Below are 20,106 nucleotides of genomic sequence, written 5' to 3'. Positions count from 1 at the left end.
GTCTTAGTAGTAGAAGAATTACGAATAACCATTGTAAGAGGTAGGGTAGTAGAGGCATAGTTGACAGAGTCAGCTCATCAGTGGTTACCTTTCTTAGTTATACATTAGAACAACCTGTGCACTTCTTAATACGCTCCCTCTAGACTATACCCAAGGCAGTTAAGGCAGAATCTTGATGCCATTAGAGTACATCAGCAGGAGATCGCCAAGGGCAGCAAGGCTGAAAGCCCTGGAAGACATGGGCTACACAGTGGAGGCTAGGGAGATGTTTCAGCAGGTGAAAGCACTGTCTGTACAAGCATGCTGACCAGGTTCAATCCCTGACACCATGGACTAAGGTAGCTATGTTACCATGCATCTGTAATTCCAGGATTCCTTCAGTGAGATGGTAGCAGAGCCCAGAAATTGGTGGGTTGCTAGCCTAGAATATGCAGCATAACAACAGAAACAAGAATGACCCTGCCTCAGCAAGAAGCCATTGAGACCTATTCCAGAAAATTATCCTCTGACCATCACATGGGCTTCGTGGCACATATAGAACCACATTCACACACACACACACACACACACACACACACACACACACACACACACCATAAATCAATCAATCTCCAGTAAGAGGCTTTTCAGACCGAGACTGTTCCGGTACCCTACCTCCACCAGCAATCCCTCAGCATCTGTCTCTAGGTATTGAGATGCACCAGTACCTCTATAGCAGCTCCAGTACCCTGCCTCCACCTAACACATTCCTAATATCTGTCTCTAGGTGTCAAGATGCAGCTCAGGCACTGCTAGGTCATTCTAGGACCAAGTCTCAAGGCCTGAAGCAGGATGAAAACATATCTTTGACATCTTCTCTTTTTGTTTTGTTTTCAAGACAAGGTTTCATTGTGTAGTCCTGTCTGTCCTGAAACTCTGTAGACCAGGCTGATCTTGAAGTCACAGAAATCTGCCTGCCTCTGCCTCTTTAGTGCTGGGATTAAAGGCGTGCGCCACCACCACCCAACTTTTTGACATCTTTTTCCTAAAATGTATTTATTTATTTGTTTGTTTGTTTTGCGGCATAGTCTCATGTAGCCCAAGCTGGCTTCAAATTAGGGTGCTTTAGACTCAGTCTCACTGGTGCTGGAATTAGAGGCATACACAACCACATTCCTGGCCCCATTCCTTGGTGTAAAAGGAAAAGCCTATAACCTCTGTGTGTGTGTGTGTGTGTGTGTGTGTGTGTGTGTGTGTGTGTGTGTGTGTGTGTGTGTGTGTGTGTGTTGTCTGCATAGATGCAGTGCCCATGAAAACCAGAAAAGAGCATTGGATCTCCAGAATTGGAGTTAGAAATGTTACAAGCTGCCATTTAGATGCTAGGAATCAAGCCTAGGCTGTCTGAAAGAGCAACCATCCAGCCCACCAAAAGGCATATAATCTTTTGTGCATTATATGTTCATTTTTAGTACTTAGTCTGTTAATGTAATAAGTTTAGTAAATGAACAGTTCACCAAATAGTAAGTAGTTAATGTTTTGCTAAATGTGTATAAATTGTTTCCACAACTACTCAGTTAAAACCCAAAGGATAAGCTGTGCTTTGATAGCACACACTCAGGTAGCAGAGGCAAATGGATCTCTGTGAGTTCCAGGACAGACAGGATAAGCAACTTACAATTTTTTAACATTAAGTGTTAAAGATTTCTAAGTTTTTAATTAAACATTCTCAGGGCTGTGGATACATCTTATATAGAGTCTCATGCTTGATCTCTAACACCATACACAATAAGCTAATATATAAATATTTTGAACAGTTGTTTCTGTTTCTAGATAGGGTCTTATGTAACTCAAGCATATCTCCTTGTAGGCAGCTGAAGCAAGCATTTCACAGTACACTACTTGCTATATCCTGGTGCATGATGCTTTTTGTCTATTGTGTTTCATTGCCAAGCTAAGCTTCAGCACACCAATGGTGGTTTGATTTACAACCAATCAACAAATCTAATTTTTGTTTATGTTAAACAGGATCTTACTAAGATCCAGCCTAAGCTGGCTTGTTAGGTAAGGTATGCAATTAGTCAAAAAGCAGTAAGAATTCAGTCATGAATATAGTTTTGTTTTTGTTGACCTTTTGGTTTCCATGGACTGTGTGTGCACGTGTAATTATCTTATAAAACATTATAAAAGATGATGCCATACTTGGGTCATGGCCATTCCAGTTATTTTTTATATTGATCTATGTAGTCTTAAGAACCTTTACAGGTAATTTCCATAAATATTTAGTCCAATTTCAAAGGTTTTTAGTTCTTCACTAAGTAAGCACTGCTGTAAGAAAAAAAAAGTTTTAACACTGGGGCTAGGGAGGCGACTCAGTTGATAAAGTGCCTAATGGGCACCCATATAAATGCCAGGTGCCAGAATATGTCTGTAACTGGGGGTGGGGGCACGCCTGCAGATCCTTGCTCCTCATTGACCATTAAGTCTAGCCAAATCCATGAACTACACAGCTTTAGTGAAAGACCATGTTTCAGAAAACAAGGTGGAGAGTGATCTGCTTGCCTGTTCCATAGACCTGGGGCCTTCCTGGCTTAATTCACCACTCAACAATAATCATCCTTTGTGTCTGTTTCTACTGCTGCCATGATGTCTTACCTGAAGCCTACGGCTGGGGAACAACACATATTTATTTATGTGTGTAGTTATTTTGATGCTGGCTTTGAACTCCATGTATACCTGTGGATGACGATGAATTTCTGATCCTCAACTTAACTCCAAGTGCTAGGATGACAGGTGTGCCCTGCCTGCTCAGTTTTGTGTTATGATAGTGCTCAAATCCAGGACTTCATGCAAGCACTGAGTTAAAGCCATAGCCCATTGCAGATTTATTACATTTGGAGGCTTAGAATGCCAGTATAGGTTTTACAGTATAGGTTTTTAAGATCTCTTTATTTATTACATATACAGTGTTCTGTCTCCATGCCAGAAGAGGGCACCAGATTGAATTGTAGATGGTTGTGAGCCACCATGTGGTTGCTGGGAATTGAACTCAGGACCTCTGGAAGAGCAGTCAGTGCTCTTAACCTCTGAGCCATCTCTCCAGCCCCCAACCGTGTTCTTTTTAACAGGTCTCACTGCATAGCCCTGCAGGCCTGAAGCTTGATAGATAGTCCAGGCTGGCCTTGAACTCAGAGAAAGCCACCTGCCCCTGCCTCCCCAGAGTGCTGGGATAAAGGCGTGCACCACTATACCAGACCCAGTCATCAGTCTTCTGTCCTGTCCTGTCCTGTCCTGTCCTGTCCTGTCCTGTCCTGTCCTGTCCTGTCCTGTCCTGTCCTGTCCTTCCCTTCCCTTCCCTTCCCTTCCCTTCCCTTCCCTTCCCTTCCCTTCCCTTCCCTTCCCTGTCCTGTCCTGTCCTGTCCTTCCCTTCCCTGTCCTGTCCTTCCCTGTCCTGTCCTGTCCTGTCCTGTCCTGTCCTGTCCTTCCCTTCCCTTCCCTGTCCTGTCCTGTCCTTCCCTTCCCTTCCCTTCCCTGTCCTGTCCTTCCCTCTCCTGTCCTGTCCTGTCCTGTCCTGTCCTGTCCTTCCCTGTCCTGTCCTGTCCTTCCCTTCCCTGTCCTGTCCTTCCCTGTCCTGTCCTGTCCTGTCCTGTCCTGTCCTGTCCTGTCCTTCCCTTCCCTTCCCTGTCCTGTCCTTCCCTGTCCTGTCCTGTCCTGTCCTGTCCTGTCCTGTCCTGTCCTGTCCTGTCCTGTCCTTCCCTTCCCTTCCCTGTCCTGTCCTTCCCTGTCCTGTCCTTCCCTGTCCTGTCCTGTCCTGTCCTGTCCTGTCCTGTCCTTCCCTTCCCTTCCCTGTCCTGTCCTGTCCTGTCCTTTCCTTTCCTTTCCTGTCCTTTTCTTCCCCTCCTTCCTTCCTTTCTTCTCAATCAGTCTCCTTTGACTTTTGGATTTTTTTTTTACCTTTCAAGACAGGGTTTCTCTGTAGCTTTAGAGGCTGTCTTGTAACTCGATCAATAGACCAGGCTGGCCTCAACAGAGATCCACTTGTCTCTGCCTCCTGAGAGCTGGACTCAAAGGCATGCGCCACCACTGCCCAGCTGATTTGTTTTTAATGGCTCTTCTTTATCCCATTGATAAGAGAGGGATTTCCAAGCCTAAAGTTACAGGAGCTGCCAAACAGATCACCTGACACTAGACAAGTGAGATTGATAACATGTTTTTCTTAAATGTGACCACAGTTCAAGGGAAGACAACACGGCAAGCCACGCAGGGCTGCACTGGAGAAAACATAATAGCTGTGGAGGCGAGCTTCCTAGTAGCAAGAGGGTGGGGGTGCCCTCTAGCTCTGCTGGTGAATGTGATTGGCCAGTTTGGATCCTAGAGCTGAGAAAGGAACTAAAACCTGCTGATGAGCCGGGTGTTGGTGGCGCACGCCTTTAATCCCAGCACTCGGGAGGCAGAGGCAGGCAGATCTCTGTGAGTTCAAGACCAGCCTGGACTACCAAGTGAGTTCCAGGACAGCCTCCAAAGCCACAGAGAAACCCTGTCTCGAAAAACCAAAAAAAAAAAAACCTGCTGATGAAGAAGTTCTGTACCTGCTCCACACGGTACAGAGCTTGGGGGCTTTATTTACACATTCAGAGTAGGAGGGCAGCCTGCACTCAGACCATTATGCATTCCTGATTTTACCATAGTCTAGGTAGTACATAATCTTGAAGTTTTTTTTTTTTTTTTGCTTTTTCGAGTTTTAATATCAGCTGTGATAAATTAGGGTTCCTCTTCACCCTCCCTAGGATCTCACTCTCTAGTTCAGACTGGCCTGAAAATATGTAACCTAGCTTGGCCCTGAAGTCACAGTAATTCTGCTTCAACCTCACAGGAGCTGGAATTGCAGGTTTGAACTACCATGCATACTTGGTGCCCTCGGAGGCCAGAAGAGAATATTGGATCTTCTAAGATTGAAGTTCCAGGTGGTTGTAAGCTGTCATGTAGGTGCAGGGACTCGAACCTCCAGAGGAATGGGTTTTCTAGAAGAGTAACTGCCTGATTCTCTTAACTACTGAGCCATCTCTCCAACCTCTGAATAATTGACTTTTTTCTATGGAGTTTTACTATGTCATCCACACTGATTTCCAGTTTGTGGTTTTGAATAGTCTTTCCACCTTAAGCTCCTGAGTAGCTTGGACTATAGCCATGTGCCACCACACATATCTATGAATGACTTAATTCTTTTGCTGCTTTTTTTGTTTGTTTGTTTTTGTTTTATGAGACAGGGTTTCTCTGTATTTCTTTGGAGTTGTCCTGGAACTTGCTCTGTAAACCAGGCTGGCCTCGAACTCACAGAGATGCGCTTGCCTCTGCCTCCAGTGCTGGGATGAAAGGTGTGCGCCACCAACGCCCAGTGACTTAATTCTTTTGAAACAGATTTTTGCCAGGTGGTGGTGGTGCCCACTTTTAATCGAAGCACTTGGGAGGCAGAAGAAGGGGGAGTCTCTGAGTTCCAGGCCAGCCTGGTCTTATGGAGTGGCTTTCAGGACAGCCTGGGCTACATATAGAAACCAAAACCCTGTCTGGAAGAAAAAAGAAGAAACAGGTTTTCACTTTGTGGCCCAGGCTGGCCTCACACTCAGCAATCTTCCTGCATCAGCCACCTGAGTACTGGGGTTAACTCATCTTTCTGGTGGTTTGAATTGTTCTGAAGAGACAGCACTACATTCCCCAGGAAATAGGGACAGATAACTGTAAAGAGTCGTTTGAAATGAAGATAGAGGTGTAATAGAATAGGACAACAGGAAAATGAAGTGAGCAGAGTCGAATCTTCATGGAGACTGATGAAAATTAAATTTGTGATGGCTAAGAAAAACTTCACATAAGAACTTGCCCTGGGTGCAGAGACACAGTTTATCTGACAGTGGGCATTTAGTGCAGCAGTTTTGGTGGGGCTCTAGAATCTGGTCACAGAATGACAGCAATGTATTATGGACTTTGGGGGGTTTCGTTTGCCTTTTCTTGCCTTTTTTTTTTTTTTTTTTTTTTGTCTTTTGAGATAGGGTTTCTCTGTGTAATTGTCGTAGAACTCACTTCATAGATCAAGCTGACCTCAAATTCACAGGATCCACCCACCTGCCTCTGCATTCTGAGTGCTAGAATTAAAGGTGTGTGCCACCGTGCCTGGCTGGGTTTGGTTTTTCAACACTGGGTTTCTCTGTGTAAAACAGCGGTGGCTGTCCTGAAACTTGCTTTGTAGACCAGGCTGGCCTCGAACTCACAAACATCTGGAATTAAAGGCATGAGCTACCATACCCATCATATTATGACTTTTTTTAAGTTGAGAGGACATCTTCTGTTTCTAGAAAGTTAACAAATGGTGCTCCTGAGATATATAACAGCAACATGTTTGAGTTCTGAGGATAAAGAAAAACTCTGGACAAATGAGATGATAGTTCAGGTAAAAGTGCTTGGGACACAACCTACGCTCCTTTCCCCAAAGCCATGATGGAAGACAAAAACTGACTTTTGAAAGTTGTCCTCTGATCCCACATACCTGCCATGGTACATCCACTCTTACTCAAAAGCTCATCAATAACAATTTTTTAAAGATTTATTTATTACATATACAGTGTTCTGAGAAGAGGGCACCAAACTTTATTGCAGATGGTTGCAAGCCACTACTATGTGGTTGCTGGGAATTGAACTCAGGGCCTCTGGAAGAACAGGAAGCACTCTTAACCCCTGTGCCAACTCTCCAACCCCTCAATAATAGATTTTAAAAGGATAAGACACATTCTTAAAAGCATGAGGCAGAGAACTTGCTTTAAAGTGCTAAGCCAGCTCTGCCACGACTTTGAGAAGACAATGAGATAATGGAAGATAGGAAGAATTCTGCGAACGGGAAGGGTCTGGGAAAGCATTTTCACACAGGTCAGATGCTTAGAACTGTCTTCCCAGAGATTGGCCATGTGACAGATGGGGCCAAAGAAGGAATAGAAAATCCAGAGCCTAAATATTGACAATGATATTGAGACCAAGTTAACAGAATTGACAGAAACAACAAAACAAAAACCCAACAACTTATTTTTTTCTCTTTGACTTTTCGAGACAGGGTTTCTCTGTGTAGCCCTGGCTGTCCTGGAGCTTGCTCTGTGACCAGGCTGCCTCTGCTTCCCAAGTGCTGGTATTAAAGGCAAGCACCACCATTGTCCAGTCAAAAAACAACTTTAAAAAGAGTATGTGGGGCTGGAGAGATAGCTCAGTGGTTAAGAGCACTTATTCCTCTTCCAAAGGTCCTGAGTTCAATTCCCAGAACCCACTCACAACTGTTTGGTATTCTATTGTGACATGCAGATGTACATGCAGAGAAAGTATCCATATATATAAAATAAATAAATAAATCTTTTTTAAAAAAAGATGTGTGCTGAGTGTGATGGTGAACACCTTTAAACCCCATGCTTGGGAGGATGCAGAGGCACACACATCTCTGTGAGTTCAAGGCCAGAGTCCCAGGACAGATAGAGCTGTTATGTAGAGAAACCCTGTCTTGGGGGTGAGGGAGGGTGTTGTGTGGTGCTGGATGAAGCCCAGTAGGTTGACACTAACCCCATATTATACCATCCTCACCTAGCACTCTAGAGGCAGAGGCAAAGCTGATCTCTGATTTCAGGGCCATGGTGAATTCAGACTAGCAGGCAGCCAGGGCTACCTAGTGAGACCTTGTCTTCAAACAAAAGAGTGCTTGAGAGATGGCTTAGAAATTAAGAGCACTGACTGCTCTTCCAGAGAATCTGGGTTCAATTCCCAGCACCCAAATGGCAGCTCCCAACTGTGACTCGAATTCCAAGGAATCCAACACCCTCAAACAGAAGAAAAAATACCAATTCATATAAAAGTGAATTATTTAAAAAACCCTCACCATAACTCTTCAAAATATGTATAGTTGTGTGTCAATCAAAAATTTCCCTTGCCTGGCATGGTGGAACACACCTTTAAATCTTGCATGTCAGAGGCAGAAACAGGAGGATCTCTGATTTCGAGGCCAGCCTCGTCTACATAGTGAGTTCCAGGACAGCCAGGCTCTGTAGAGACCCTGCCTCAACTCCCCCTCCAAAGAAAATGAAAAATAATTTCTTTGGAGAGTCTTCCATCTTCCATCCTTTTCCTGTCGGCTCGCTGACAATGGTAGCAAAGTGGTTTTAGCTGTTTAAAGCAAGTGTGACATGCAGACACATTACCTCTCCGACTGACAATCGTTAGAACTGAAAGCAGGCATTCATTAAAGTCACCATAGGAAATGAAAACAATTAGAGGGGAAAAAAAACCACAAAAATAAAAGCTATGCCATAGGATGACTGAAAGCCAGAATCATCAGGTATCACAACAGGTATCATGAATTAAATCTCATAGCTTTTTGCTGAAGTCTGGGCCTAATTTGTGTCCCCATCTTCATCAAGTCAAGGCCATAGTTAATGCTGACTACTTCCTTCAGAAAGTCTTTCTGGGACTCATAGTCACTGTAGTATACTCCATGTGTGCTTGCCAAGGTGGTGATCTGAATCAAGATGAAGTATTTACACCATTCAGGCCTCTTTGGGATGGGGAAGGGGATTGTTAGTTTTACACTAGGCACTAGCACAAGGTGAAAACGTTCAACCCCATTGGGGTGTAAAATACGTATTTCCTGTAGTCACAAGTTTTAAATTGGTCAGTTTATTGACTCTTTCCTCCAGTGGTATCGTGACCACAGGTGCCTTCACACCCCGGGAACACCTTGCCGGTTTGAAGGATCGTAAAGTGTTTTTGTTGTTGTTGTTGTTTTTTCTTAAAATTTTATATGCATGGTTATTGCAGCCGCATATTTGTGAAGCACCCGCGGAGAGCAGAAGGTTTCGGATCCCTTTGAGCTAGTCACCATGTGGGTGCTGGAAATTAAACCCAGGTTCTATGTAAGTGCAACCAGGGTTCTTGGCCACTGAGCCATCTCTCCAGCCCCAGATTTGAAAGATTTTGGACGTCAACTGTACCGGGAATAACTGGTGCAGGAGTTGAATCAGAGTCCAAGTGGGGTTGTCCCCAAACCAAAGGCCTCATATTCTCTATTCAAGATGTGGGGTTCAGAGAGAGTGGGAGCCTGCTGGATTCTTTGGAGAGCAAAAACTGGGGGCTAACCCCAAGAATTTGGTATAGTGGTTAAAAGGGTCTGAGTATCTGTGCCACCAAATCTGTGGGGCAGGCCGGCCAGCACTTAAGGGACCAAAGGGGTTAAGGCACCGAGTCCCGCCTCCGTCCAGGATTGGTGGCTTCAGGGGGCGTGGCCGGAGGGCGGGCCCGCGTTTGCCGCAGCCGCTGGTGGGTGGGCCGGGCGCGGGACGGGAGGGGCCAAGAGCTGAGCCGGGCCGTGCCGCGCGCCCAGCGGGGCGGGCTTCGGGCTGCGCCAGAGAGTGGGGCTGCTGTCGCCGGTGTCTGAGCCTCTGCTCCGGACTCTGAGGCAGTGAGTAAGTGATACAGGCCTGCCGGGGCGCCCCTTCAGGTTCTTCTTCGGGTCACCATGCCCGCTGCATCGCGTGCCGCTTCTAGCCGGTGGGAAGCTGGGGAGGGGGTGCGTCCCGCTGCTAGGGTACCGGGAGTTGGGGGATGAGGCCGATGATGTCATGGACGCTTCACCCGGCAAGGGGGGGTGGCGGCCGGAGGGGGTGCGGCCCGGATTATGTCACCTCTTCTCTCTGCACCCCGCCCCCCCGGGGCCACACGCGTTGGTGGGGACCGAGGAAGATTTGGGTGGGATTTCTGCAACCGCAGAGACCTCTGTGACACCTTTGCAGAGGATTTGTGGCTGGGGTCTATGTGATAGTGAATATCGACCCTTCCCCCCCCCCCCCCGCCCTGCACACATACATGCACAGCAGAGGCAGGCTCCTGTGTGAGCGGGTGGGTGGGGGTGTGCTGTCAGTACCCTCAGCCCTTAAGCATGGGCTTCATCACAACCCGGATCCAGGGGATGGGCTTCCCTGTAGGTGTCCATGTTTCCAAGGGAAGATGAATCTCCTCTCATACATCCCAGCCAAGAAGTTCTGCTCCCTGAATCTCTTCCCTTGATCTTTCCTGGAAGCCCTTCCTGGTTTCTCTGTCTGAATTTATTTCCTATTTGCATTGCTCATAACCAATGTTCCCATATGCATTTGCCTTGCATTTTCTTGAGGCCCAGAGACCCTCTAAAAACATCCTTTATGGCCTGAGGTAACAGAGGCTTCCGATGGGGAAGCTACACAGTGAAATCTCCCCGGGGCATCCTGAGCTAAGTGCTCCAAGGGTACCCCTAGGGTATCAAGGCTATGCTGAGAAGCAGTATCTGGACTGGTTCCAGAAGAATATAACATGGGCAGAGAGCTGAGATTGGTTGTATGTGAAGAGCTCATGTCAGGAGGGATACGGGATGGCTATCAGGAGAGGCCTTAAGGACTCTGCTCCAGCCTCTACTTGGTGGTGGGTGCCAGAAAGGACCCAGGCATTTGACACACACTGTGTTTCCTTCTTTAAATTGCTGTGAGGTAGGTGGGAGAGTCTGAGGTGGAACAATCTGGGTAAGGTTCCATTCCTAATCATTTGAGCTGTGATTTACACCTGGAGCCGATACTGCTAGAACTCTGTTGCCCTGCTCATGGAAGGGTTTAGCCAGAGTCCATCTGACACCTTTGACCACTAGTATTGTAACATCACAGGCACTGAGGTTGATGGAACGGAAACAGAGTCAGGCTCAGGGAATGGACTGTCATCCCAGAGTGATGCTGTTCAACCGCCCCTGGAGATTACTGTTGCCTAGGGCCAGTCCAGGAGCCTGACCGCAGTGGGAGCTCCTTCCTCTCCCCTCAGTTCCTGCTTACAGGGAAGTGCACTCCCCTCCTTGTTCTTCCAGTTCTCTATCGCTGTTTTGAGGAAAGAATTCACAGGAGCTCGAGGTAGGAAGAGGCAAAGGACAGGGAGTGGTTACAAGAGGTTGACCGTGACAGGCTAGATTGGGGGCAGGGAACTCTATGGGAATTGCCTACCAAGCAGTCCTCGCGTGGAGCATGAGAAGGGTGGCTCAGGACAAAGTCTAGGACCCTAAGCATCTGAATTTGACAAGGAGTCACTCCAGAGGAAGAGTAAGGCAGGGTGACTCATGACCACCTCCAAACTATGGTCTCATTCTCCTTCCTTGGAACCCAGAAAGAAATGCGCTCTGCAGTTATTTATAAAGCATCTTCCCAAACATTCATTACGTTATTCCCTGTCACTCAAAATCAACATGGTCACTCCTGTAGTTTGTCCCTCCCTCCACCCCAGCCTCTGGTGCAGCTCCCTTGCTAGTACTCACTAGCAGTATCTGCCTTCAGTGTTTCTATCAAGTTTTTAATTCCTATCAGAATTCTAGTTTTTGGTGAAGTGTATGCATGCACAGAGAGGGATGGTGGGTGTCCTGCTCCATCACTCTCTGCCTCATTCGCTTGAGACAGGGTCTCTCACCGAACCTGGAATTAGGCTGGCAGGGAGCAAATGTCAGCAGCCCCCCGTCCTTTGCCCTCCATAGTGCTGAGGTCACAGGCACTGGCACAGCCACAACTGGCTTTTTATGGGCTGCTGGGGATTCAAACTCAGGTTCTCATGCTCATGTAGCAGGTGCTCTTACTCACTGAGCCATCTCCCCAGCATGTTTTATTATTATATTTCCCGGGTTTTGTTTTTGAGACAGGATCTAATGTAGCCTGGACCTGGCTCAAACTCAGTATGTCTTCAAGGCAGGCCTTGAACTCTTGGTCTTCCTGCCTCTGCCTTCATGCCACCACATCCAGCTTTTAGGGTTAATTTTAAAATAAAAAGTTCTTTGGTTCCAAACATTTTGTTTAGTTTTGTTGTTTGAGACAACTCTGTAGCTTTGGAACCTGTCCTGTACCAGGCTGGCTTCAAACTCACAGAGATCCACCTGTCTCCCGAGTGCTGGGATTAAAGGCGTGCGCCACCAACGCCTGGCTTCCTTTTTCTTTTCAACACTAGAAACTGCCCTTGTATCCTTTCCCCCTTTTCCCTCCCTGTCTGTCTCTCTCATTTTATTTTCTTTGTTTTTTAAGATGGAATCTCACTTGGTTCTCAGAGTTGTATCAAATTTCTGGGCTCAAGTGATCCCCCCCCAAGTAGCCCAGGCTGCCCCACTGCTCCCCTTGCCTGCATTTCTTCCTTCTCACCCTCCTCTTCTTCCTGACTTTTTTTTGTGTGCTAGGGATTGAATCTAGGGTGTTGCTCTTGCTAGGGAAGTAGTCAGCCACTGATCACTTTTTGTGCTTTAACATGGGGTCTCACTAAATTGCTCAGGCTGGCCTTGAATTTGTAAGCTTTGTTTTAGAATCTGGAGTAGAAGAGATTATGGGCCCACCTCCAGACTGGTTAGTGCCCCTGTTTTGAATCCCCTCCCCATTTTGGCTTTCAGGCATAGTGTCTCTTGGACTTTCCCTGCTCCCACACCACCACCCAGACTTATGGGGCTCTACCAACCTTGCTGGCTGCTAGGCCCACCCACACCACTCTGACAGAGATGCTGACAATCTCTGTCTTTCCACCCTGTAAAAGGTATCTTTGGGTCTTCTCAAAAACACCTAAGCAATCTGTCCCTGTCATGTTAATGCTGTCACACCCACACTGGTGCCCTAGCCTCTTCTCATGCCCCCCACCTGAGCTCCAGCTGCATGAGGGTTTGCCAGTTCTTCCTGTAACCATGCTCAGACCTCCCTGTTGGCTTCAAGCCTTGGGCCATTCAGTCTTCACCCTGCCTGCCCCAGCTATTCTCTGCATTGAACTCAATGAGGACGAGAGAGGGGGGCGATGCCTAGGGTGGGGGGGTGGTGGGGGGGGTTTCAAGGTTGAGAGCTAGCAGGCGAGAGCATCTCCCAAGCGGAGGCAGCAGGAGCTCGGGTGAGGCAAAAGAGGCTGAGGGCACAAATGCACTGCAATGGGATGGCACACCTGTTCATCCTGCACCTCAGCGTTCCCCTAGGTGCTTCTCTTGCTCAGTGTCAGGCTGCACACGGGTACAGAATGACCAAAATGAGGAGGGTGGCAGCTCTGTTGTTTTCCATGCTTGTGGGGGTAGGCACTGAATGAATTTCCACAATGTCGGTGACCAGCTTGCTAGTGAACGTAGCTACTACCAAGAGCCACAATGTATATTGTGGCAGAAAAAATTGAAGGGCACATGCGTTGACAGCCTCCCTAGGTTTGGAGCCCGACAGGAAGGATGCAGTATTAGCATTGGGCATCAGGGTAGAAGGAGGTCTGCAGAGCAGTCAAGGGAAAACCCATGGACCTCTTAATTTTAATTGGAAAAGGGGTGCTTTGCCTGCTTTCTGGGGTTTACAGGCCTGAAGAGCATCCCTCTTTCATAACTGAGACACATATTTGAGTTATTAGAGCCTCATGCCAGGGACTGGGATTTGCCTGGTATCCCTGCCCACCTGTATTATCCAGATCTCCGGGACAGGTGTTCCAGGGTGCTGACTTGAGACAAAAGAACCAGGAAGCAAGCGAGGCCTCTTTGAGCAGGAGGCCTTGCTCCCCCTTCTGTGGGGAAGCTTTGAGGGAGAGCACACCCAACAGAACTGGCTTAGAGGACTTCATGGTCAACTGAACGGGTCAAGGTCCAAAGGGAAGGGGGTGTGGAGGAATAGCTAATCCAAAACTCTTCCTGGTGGTACTGCATTCTTAGCAGGGTTCAACAGGCTTGGAATTCTCAGGGGTCATCATCACTAGTTGCGCAAGTCCTGCCCCTCCTTCATGCACCTGTGGGAAAAGCCAGGAGGGAGGAGCTGGCAGCTGGTACTGCGTCCCTGCCCCGGTCTCTGCCAGTTTAGGGACTGCTGCGGAGTACTGATCTCAGAGAGTGAGGCACTCTGGGGCCATGCCCCCACGAGGCCAAGTTAGAAAAACCTCCGGGAAGGCTCCCTTGCCACCTGCTGCAGCGGCAGCGGGTGTACGTCTGTCTGCACAACCACGGCTCCGCCCACTGGCGACCTTGGCGCAGGCCGCAGCAGCTCCGCCCACCCAACTCCAAGACTGGCTTCTTTCCCTTGCCTGCCGCCTCCAGGCACCTGGCGTGCGGCAGCTCGGTTTTTTAATTCTTCCCATTTCGCAGAGGAGAAAACTATAGCACGGGATGGCTTGGTCGGCTAGTCCAAAGTCACGCAACTGGTTCGGGCCTAGCCCGGATTTCCACAGTGAGCCACATGGCCCCTGCAGACTCGGCCTCGGAGGGTCCCAAGCCTGAGGACCCGCCAGTGCACCACCTCTTTGGAAAGGTAAGGAGAGATGTCTCTCCTGTAGTTAGCTTTCACCTTGTTTACCATCTTAGATCCACAGCCGTGAAAGACCCGCACTGTCTGCTCTTTTATATAGGGTTATTGTGTCTCTCCTTTAACCTCTGGGGCTCCCTATTGGATTCGGGTACCGCTGTCCTCAACCAGACCCATGTTCCCAGTCCAGGAAGCTGGAATATAGGAATCATGACCCGGGGTCAATTTAGTGACAACTAAACTGAGTGTTGTAGCAGTTAAATCACTGAGTCTGGGAGGCTCATGGGTGGGGTGGGGTTAAGTAGTGACCCCCCCCTCCAAGAAGGTATGTGCATGGCACCTTGGGAGTCTGTTTTCTCTGCTGTCCGCTGTAAGGAACACAGACAAAGTGGGACCCAGGCCGACTGGCTGGGGATGGATTCTGACCCCGTTACCTTCCCGCTTGTACCTACAGTGCCCTTCTGACTCAGTCATGGCGAAGCTGGAGACCTTACCTGTGCGTGCTGATCCAGGGAGGGACCCTCTCCTGGCCTTTGCCCCCCGGCCTTCTGAGCTTGGACCCCCAGATCCCCGCCTGACTGTGGGTAGTGGGGTTACCCATGCCCAGGAGTTTCCTATGAAAAGCGTGGGCACTCGAACAGGGGGTGGAGGCAGCCAGGGCAGTTTCCCTGGTCCAAGAAGCAGCGGCAGTGGACCCAGCAGGGAGAGACCTGGCCGCTACCCATCGGAGGACAAGGTTCTCGCCAACTCTCTCTACCTCAATGGCGAGCTGCGGGGCAGCGACCACACAGACGTCTGTGGTAATGTGGTGGGCAGCAGTGGGGGCAGCAGCAGCAGTGGGGGCAGCGACAAGGTTCCACCACAATACCGTGAACCCGGCCACCCACCCAAGCTCCTGACCACCTCTGGCAAGCTAGACCAGGTTAGTCCCCAGGACCTGAGAGCCCCATAGCCTGCTTTAGAGTGGGGGGGGTAACCAAGAGGTGAGGTTAAGGTGGGGCTTCTTAGGGGAAGTATGGGAGCCTGGATGAAAGCCATTGTGGGCAGTTGTGGAGTGCAATCCTGCAGCTAAGTCTCACTTGTGGATCTAGGACAGAGATGCCTTGTGGGAGACTCGAGGTAGAGCCTCAGAAGGGGAGACTTGGTTTGGAGAGCTACATGGGGCTAGGAGGCAGTTCTTGAACAAGTCTTGGATATAAGGAAGAGGAGGGGCCAAGGATAAGTTCTCAGTCTGATGCCTCTCCCTCCCTCCCCCTTCCTTTTACGCAGTGCTCAGAGCCACTAGTTCGGCCATCAGCCTTCAAGCCTGTTGTACCCAAGAACTTTCATTCCATGCAGAACTTGTGTCCTCCACAGACCAACGGGACCCCTGAGGGACGACAGGGCCCTGCTGGCCTCAAGGGCGGACTGGACAAGTCTCGGACCATGACCCCCGCGGGTGGGAGTGGGGGTGGCCTCTCAGACTCAGGCCGGAACTCACTCACAAGCTTGCCTACCTATAGTTCCAGCTATAGCCAGCACCTGGCACCTCTCAGTGCTTCCACCAGCCATATCAACCGTATTGGCACTGCTGCCTATGGTAGTAGCGGCAGCGGTGGGGGGTCAGGTTACCAAGACCTGGGGACCTCTGACAGCGGGAGGGCCTCCAGTAAGAGTGGGTCATCATCATCCATGGGGCGGCCAGGCCACCTGGGATCTGGGGAGGGTGGAAGCGGGGGCCTGCCGTTTGCAGCCTGTTCACCACCCTCGCCCAGTGCACTGATCCAGGAGTTGGAGGAGCGGCTGTGGGAGAAGGAGCAGGAGGTGGCGGCTCTGCGGCGCAGCCTGGAACAGAGTGAGGCGGCCGTGGCCCAGGTGTTGGAGGAGCGACAGAAGGCATGGGAACGGGAGCTAGCTGAGCTCCGGCAGGGCTGCAGCGGAAAGCTGCAGCAGGTGGCCCGCCGCGCCCAGCGTGCCCAGCAGGGCCTCCAGCTGCAGGTGCTGCGGCTACAGCAGGACAAGAAGCAGCTGCAGGAGGAGGCAGCCCAGCTGATGCGGCAGCGGGAAGAGCTAGAGGACAAGGTGGCCGCCTGCCAGAAGGAGCAGGCCGACTTCCTGCCCCGGATGGAGGAAACTAAGTGGGAGGTGCGGGCTGGGGGCTTAGACCTTTCCTCTCTGGCTCCCTTTCAACTCCTCTTCCACCGGAGACCCCAGAGTAGCCACGTACTACTGGGTAGTGGAGGGAGTTTGAAAGAAGTAGGGCGAAATCAATTCAGAGTGTCTATGAGAACAGAGGCTGCCCTTGAACTGTATCGGATCAGATCTGTCCCCAGTAAGGCAGGCAGCCTCAGGTGGGGCTGAGTCAGAGGCCAGGGGAAGCTCCATGTCTCTGGAGCTAGAGCTGGGAGCTGGGTTGAGAAAAGCCTTTCCGCCCCCGGCTCTGCCTTTACTCTGGCTTCTGCTTCCACCTGTCCCTGTCCAGGTGTGCCAGAAGGCCGGTGAGATTTCCCTCCTGAAGCAGCAACTGAAGGACTCGCAGGCTGATGTGTCGCAGAAGTTGAGTGAGATCGTGGGACTGCGCTCACAGCTTCGGGAGGGTAGGGCCTCGCTCCGGGAGAAGGAGGAACAACTGCTCAGCTTAAGGGACTCCTTCGGCAGCAAGCAGGCCAGCCTGGAGCTGAGTGAAGGCGAGTTGCCCACTGCCTGCCTCAACCCTGCGCTGACCCCTGTGGACCTGGCCGAGCCACAGGAGGCACTGGCCTCCTGCGAGAGTGATGAGGCCAAGATGCGCCGGCAGGCTGGGGTGGCAGCGGCTGCTTCCCTGGCTTCTGTTGATGGGGAAGTGGATGCTGGGGGGGGGGGGGACACGGGCCCTGCGCAGGGAGGTAGGGAGACTGCAGGCAGAGCTGGCTGCTGAGAGGCGTGCTAGGGAGCGCCAGGGCGCCAGCTTTGCAGAGGAGCGCCGGGTGTGGTTGGAGGAGAAGGAGAAGGTCATCGAGTACCAGAAGCAGCTCCAACTGAGTTACGTGGAGATGTACCAGCGCAACCAGCAGCTGGAGCGGCGACTTCGGGAGCGTGGGTCAGCAGGGGGTGCCAGCACACCTACTCCCCAGCATGGCGAGGAGAAGAAAGCCTGGACTCCCTCCCGCCTCGAGCGCATCGAGTCCACAGAAATCTGATTCTCTATCTGCGTGCACAACCTTCTGACAAGTACCCAGTCTGAAGGTCGGAGTCACCAACGTCCCCTTCCATCCATTTCCCTTCCCCGTGTGTGCTGCATATCCCCAGACCAAAGAGGTTCTCAAAGCAGCTGTGACCAGCCCCGTTATCCCGTCCATGCAGCTCCAGCACTGCCTTTGTGGATAGCCACTCCAGACCCTCCTGCTAAGGAGAGCGTGGGGGAGGGCAGAGTGCATGGGGGTGAGGTCCCAGGTGCAGGAAGCATGCTCCTTTTCTGGGAAGCCCCTTGTTGGAGATGGAGGCAGCAGGTTTGCATTGCCAGGAAGTTCCCCAGCCTCGTTTCCGGATCTTGGGCCACCGTTGCTGGCCGCCTTGTGTCCAATGCTATTGTCCGTACTCTCCTCCTAGGCCACACAGCCTGAAGGAGCCTGCGTGGGTCTACCAATGCTGACAGACCCTAGGCTCCTGGTCTCTCTCCTTCATGTGGTGTTCTCCTTCCCCAAGCAGATAGCAGAAGTAGGAGCAGATGGCCTGCCTGTGGTTGAGAGGGCTACCTGCTCAACCCCCAGCAAGGTATCTGGCTCAGGCCTTAGAGCCTGTGCTAGTCCTGAGCATGTGTCCCTCTGTGTATATTGAGGGAGGTGAGAATTGGGGCTGGAAGCTCATTACCCAGGGTAGATCTGCCCTCCTATTCTTGGAAAGGGAAGGGTCACCTGGAGGCTTCTCTGCTCCCCCCTCTGGCCAGGATCATACAAGGCTGTATCCCCCTGCTACTTGGTTGACCCCACCCTACCCAAGGTCAGTGTTCAGCTCTAATTATAGCTATGAAGTGCTACCTGCCTCTTAGGTATTCCGTTTGCCCCATTTCTGAGGTCAGATGGATGCCTGCTGTCTTCTTGTGTTTTCCCTCCCTGTCTCCCCCAGCCTTCTGCTTTCACGCTCACATCATCTTCCCAGGCTGCCTTTTCTTCCAAGTCTCACCTTTTCTCCCAGCAGAAAGCTCTGCTTGATTTTTGGTGCAATGCTCACTTCCCAGCTCCACTGGCCCAAATCTGAACCTGGGCCCCTTGTTGAGAGGGGCCAGTCAGGATTGGATGTGACTACCCCTGAAGAACAAGGCTAACATTTGAGGATCACCCTTTGGTTGCTTGTCAGACTCTTGAGTTGGCTCATTTGTCCGGGCAAGGATGGCTGGGATGGTTAGGACAGTCGATGTCCTTATCTAGGATCTCTCAGAGTCTATCTCCCCAAGACAGGCAGGGAAATTCTAATTTCTCTTTTAAGAAAGAAAATTTCTAATTCACCAGCAATAACAATCAGAGGAGACTTGGCCCTCAGTCCTTGTATTTCTCCTTTTCACCCCCTCTTCCAGCCCCAAGATGGAATTTTGGGGTCGGGATGGAGAGGGTTGGTAACTACTGTGAGCAAGTCCCCCAAGCCCTGACCAGCCTCGTCCCACGACTGGTGACTGTTTAACACGCTGTGCACCCCCACAAAAACAGGAGTGCCCTATTTATGGCCTCCAATCCTCCGCACAGCTCCTTCTGGGTGGTCCTCAACAGGTTTTTTACCTTGAATGGAGGCCACTCTGGCAATCACTGCCCACGCCTCGAATCCCTCACTGCACCTGCTCCAGACCCTGAGCCTGGTCCACAGGGACTGGGAGAAGGCATCAACACAAAACAAAACAGAGATGGGGGAGAAAAAATATGAACAGCTTTGGAATGTCCAACCACAAAATAAATTATATATGAATATATAAATATAAATATATATATATATCATATGTGATGGAAAGACTTTTCATTTTCCTTTCCCAAAGAAATAAAATGGAGAAGCCTCTTAAATGGCATTCTGTGGCCAGCTTGTATCTTTGCAAGTATGGGAGGTAAGGCTTGGGGGCTCAGACAATGCTGGAACAAACGGTCTCCAGAGGAGGCATGGGACCAGAGAACCTCGTTGTGCTATGCAAAGACTGGCTCAAAGCTCAAGTCTTCCATGTTTGTCGGCAGTCATGGTTCTACCTTTCCTACCAATGGGGGTAGGGGTGGGAAGGTTTCCTTTTCAACTCAGGCTGCTAGCACAGTTGCCAGCGGGCTCTAGCTCAGGAACTGTACACTAGGCTGCTGTCTAGAAGGCAGGTGATATGGGACAGCTAGGTGCAGCCTGCAGTCACTTAAAACACCCCACAGTGAGTAGCAGACACCCATGCATGCAGTATGGTGACCTGTCCTTTATGGTAGCTCCTTCCATCCTCCTCACAAAGCCTCACAGGAAAAAAATGTAGTTTTCTGTAAACATCACAACCAGATCTACACTTTTTAAGAGTGGTTGGTTTTCCCTTCACCCAACAACTCGAGAGAAAGGTGTCACAGATACTGGTTCCTTGTGGATCTAGAGCAGCAACTCTCAACCTGTGGGTTGTGACCTCTTGGGGTTGAACAACCCTTTCTTCGTGGTAGCATGTCAGATTTACGTTAAGATTCATAACAGTAGCAAAATTGCTACAGTTCTGAAGTAGCAACGAATACAGTCTAATGGTTGGGGACCAGCACAGCTGCATTAAAGGGCTGCCGCGTTAGGGAGGTTGAGAAACACTGCTCTAGAGTGTGTTCTAGCTTGTAGTCCTCACACTCTCCCACCATGCCTGTTTCCTCTGCGCCGCACA

The 20,106-nt window shown here is 50.1% G+C and overlaps 1 protein-coding gene across 1 annotated transcript; it reads left to right on the top strand.

Moving 5' to 3' along the window:
* Window positions 1-9,310: 9,310 nt before the first annotated feature.
* On the top strand, window positions 9,311-19,290 carry Lzts3 (leucine zipper tumor suppressor family member 3). The gene is given in 6 exon segments (XM_013112369.2): window positions 9,311-9,458; window positions 14,123-14,285; window positions 14,734-15,201; window positions 15,549-16,403; window positions 16,741-17,114; window positions 17,116-19,290. Coding segments are annotated over 5 exon segments (2,091 nt in total). The 5' UTR covers window positions 9,311-9,458; window positions 14,123-14,213; the 3' UTR covers window positions 17,438-19,290.
* Window positions 19,291-20,106: the final 816 nt, after the last annotated feature.

This window comes from Mesocricetus auratus, unplaced genomic scaffold, assembly GCF_017639785.1.
Source record: "Mesocricetus auratus isolate SY011 unplaced genomic scaffold, BCM_Maur_2.0 Super-Scaffold_100004, whole genome shotgun sequence".
In the NCBI taxonomy this organism is placed as follows: domain Eukaryota; kingdom Metazoa; phylum Chordata; class Mammalia; order Rodentia; family Cricetidae; genus Mesocricetus; species Mesocricetus auratus.
The sequence above is the reverse complement of the archived record's forward strand: the minus strand, read 5'-3'. Positions and strand labels throughout refer to the sequence as shown.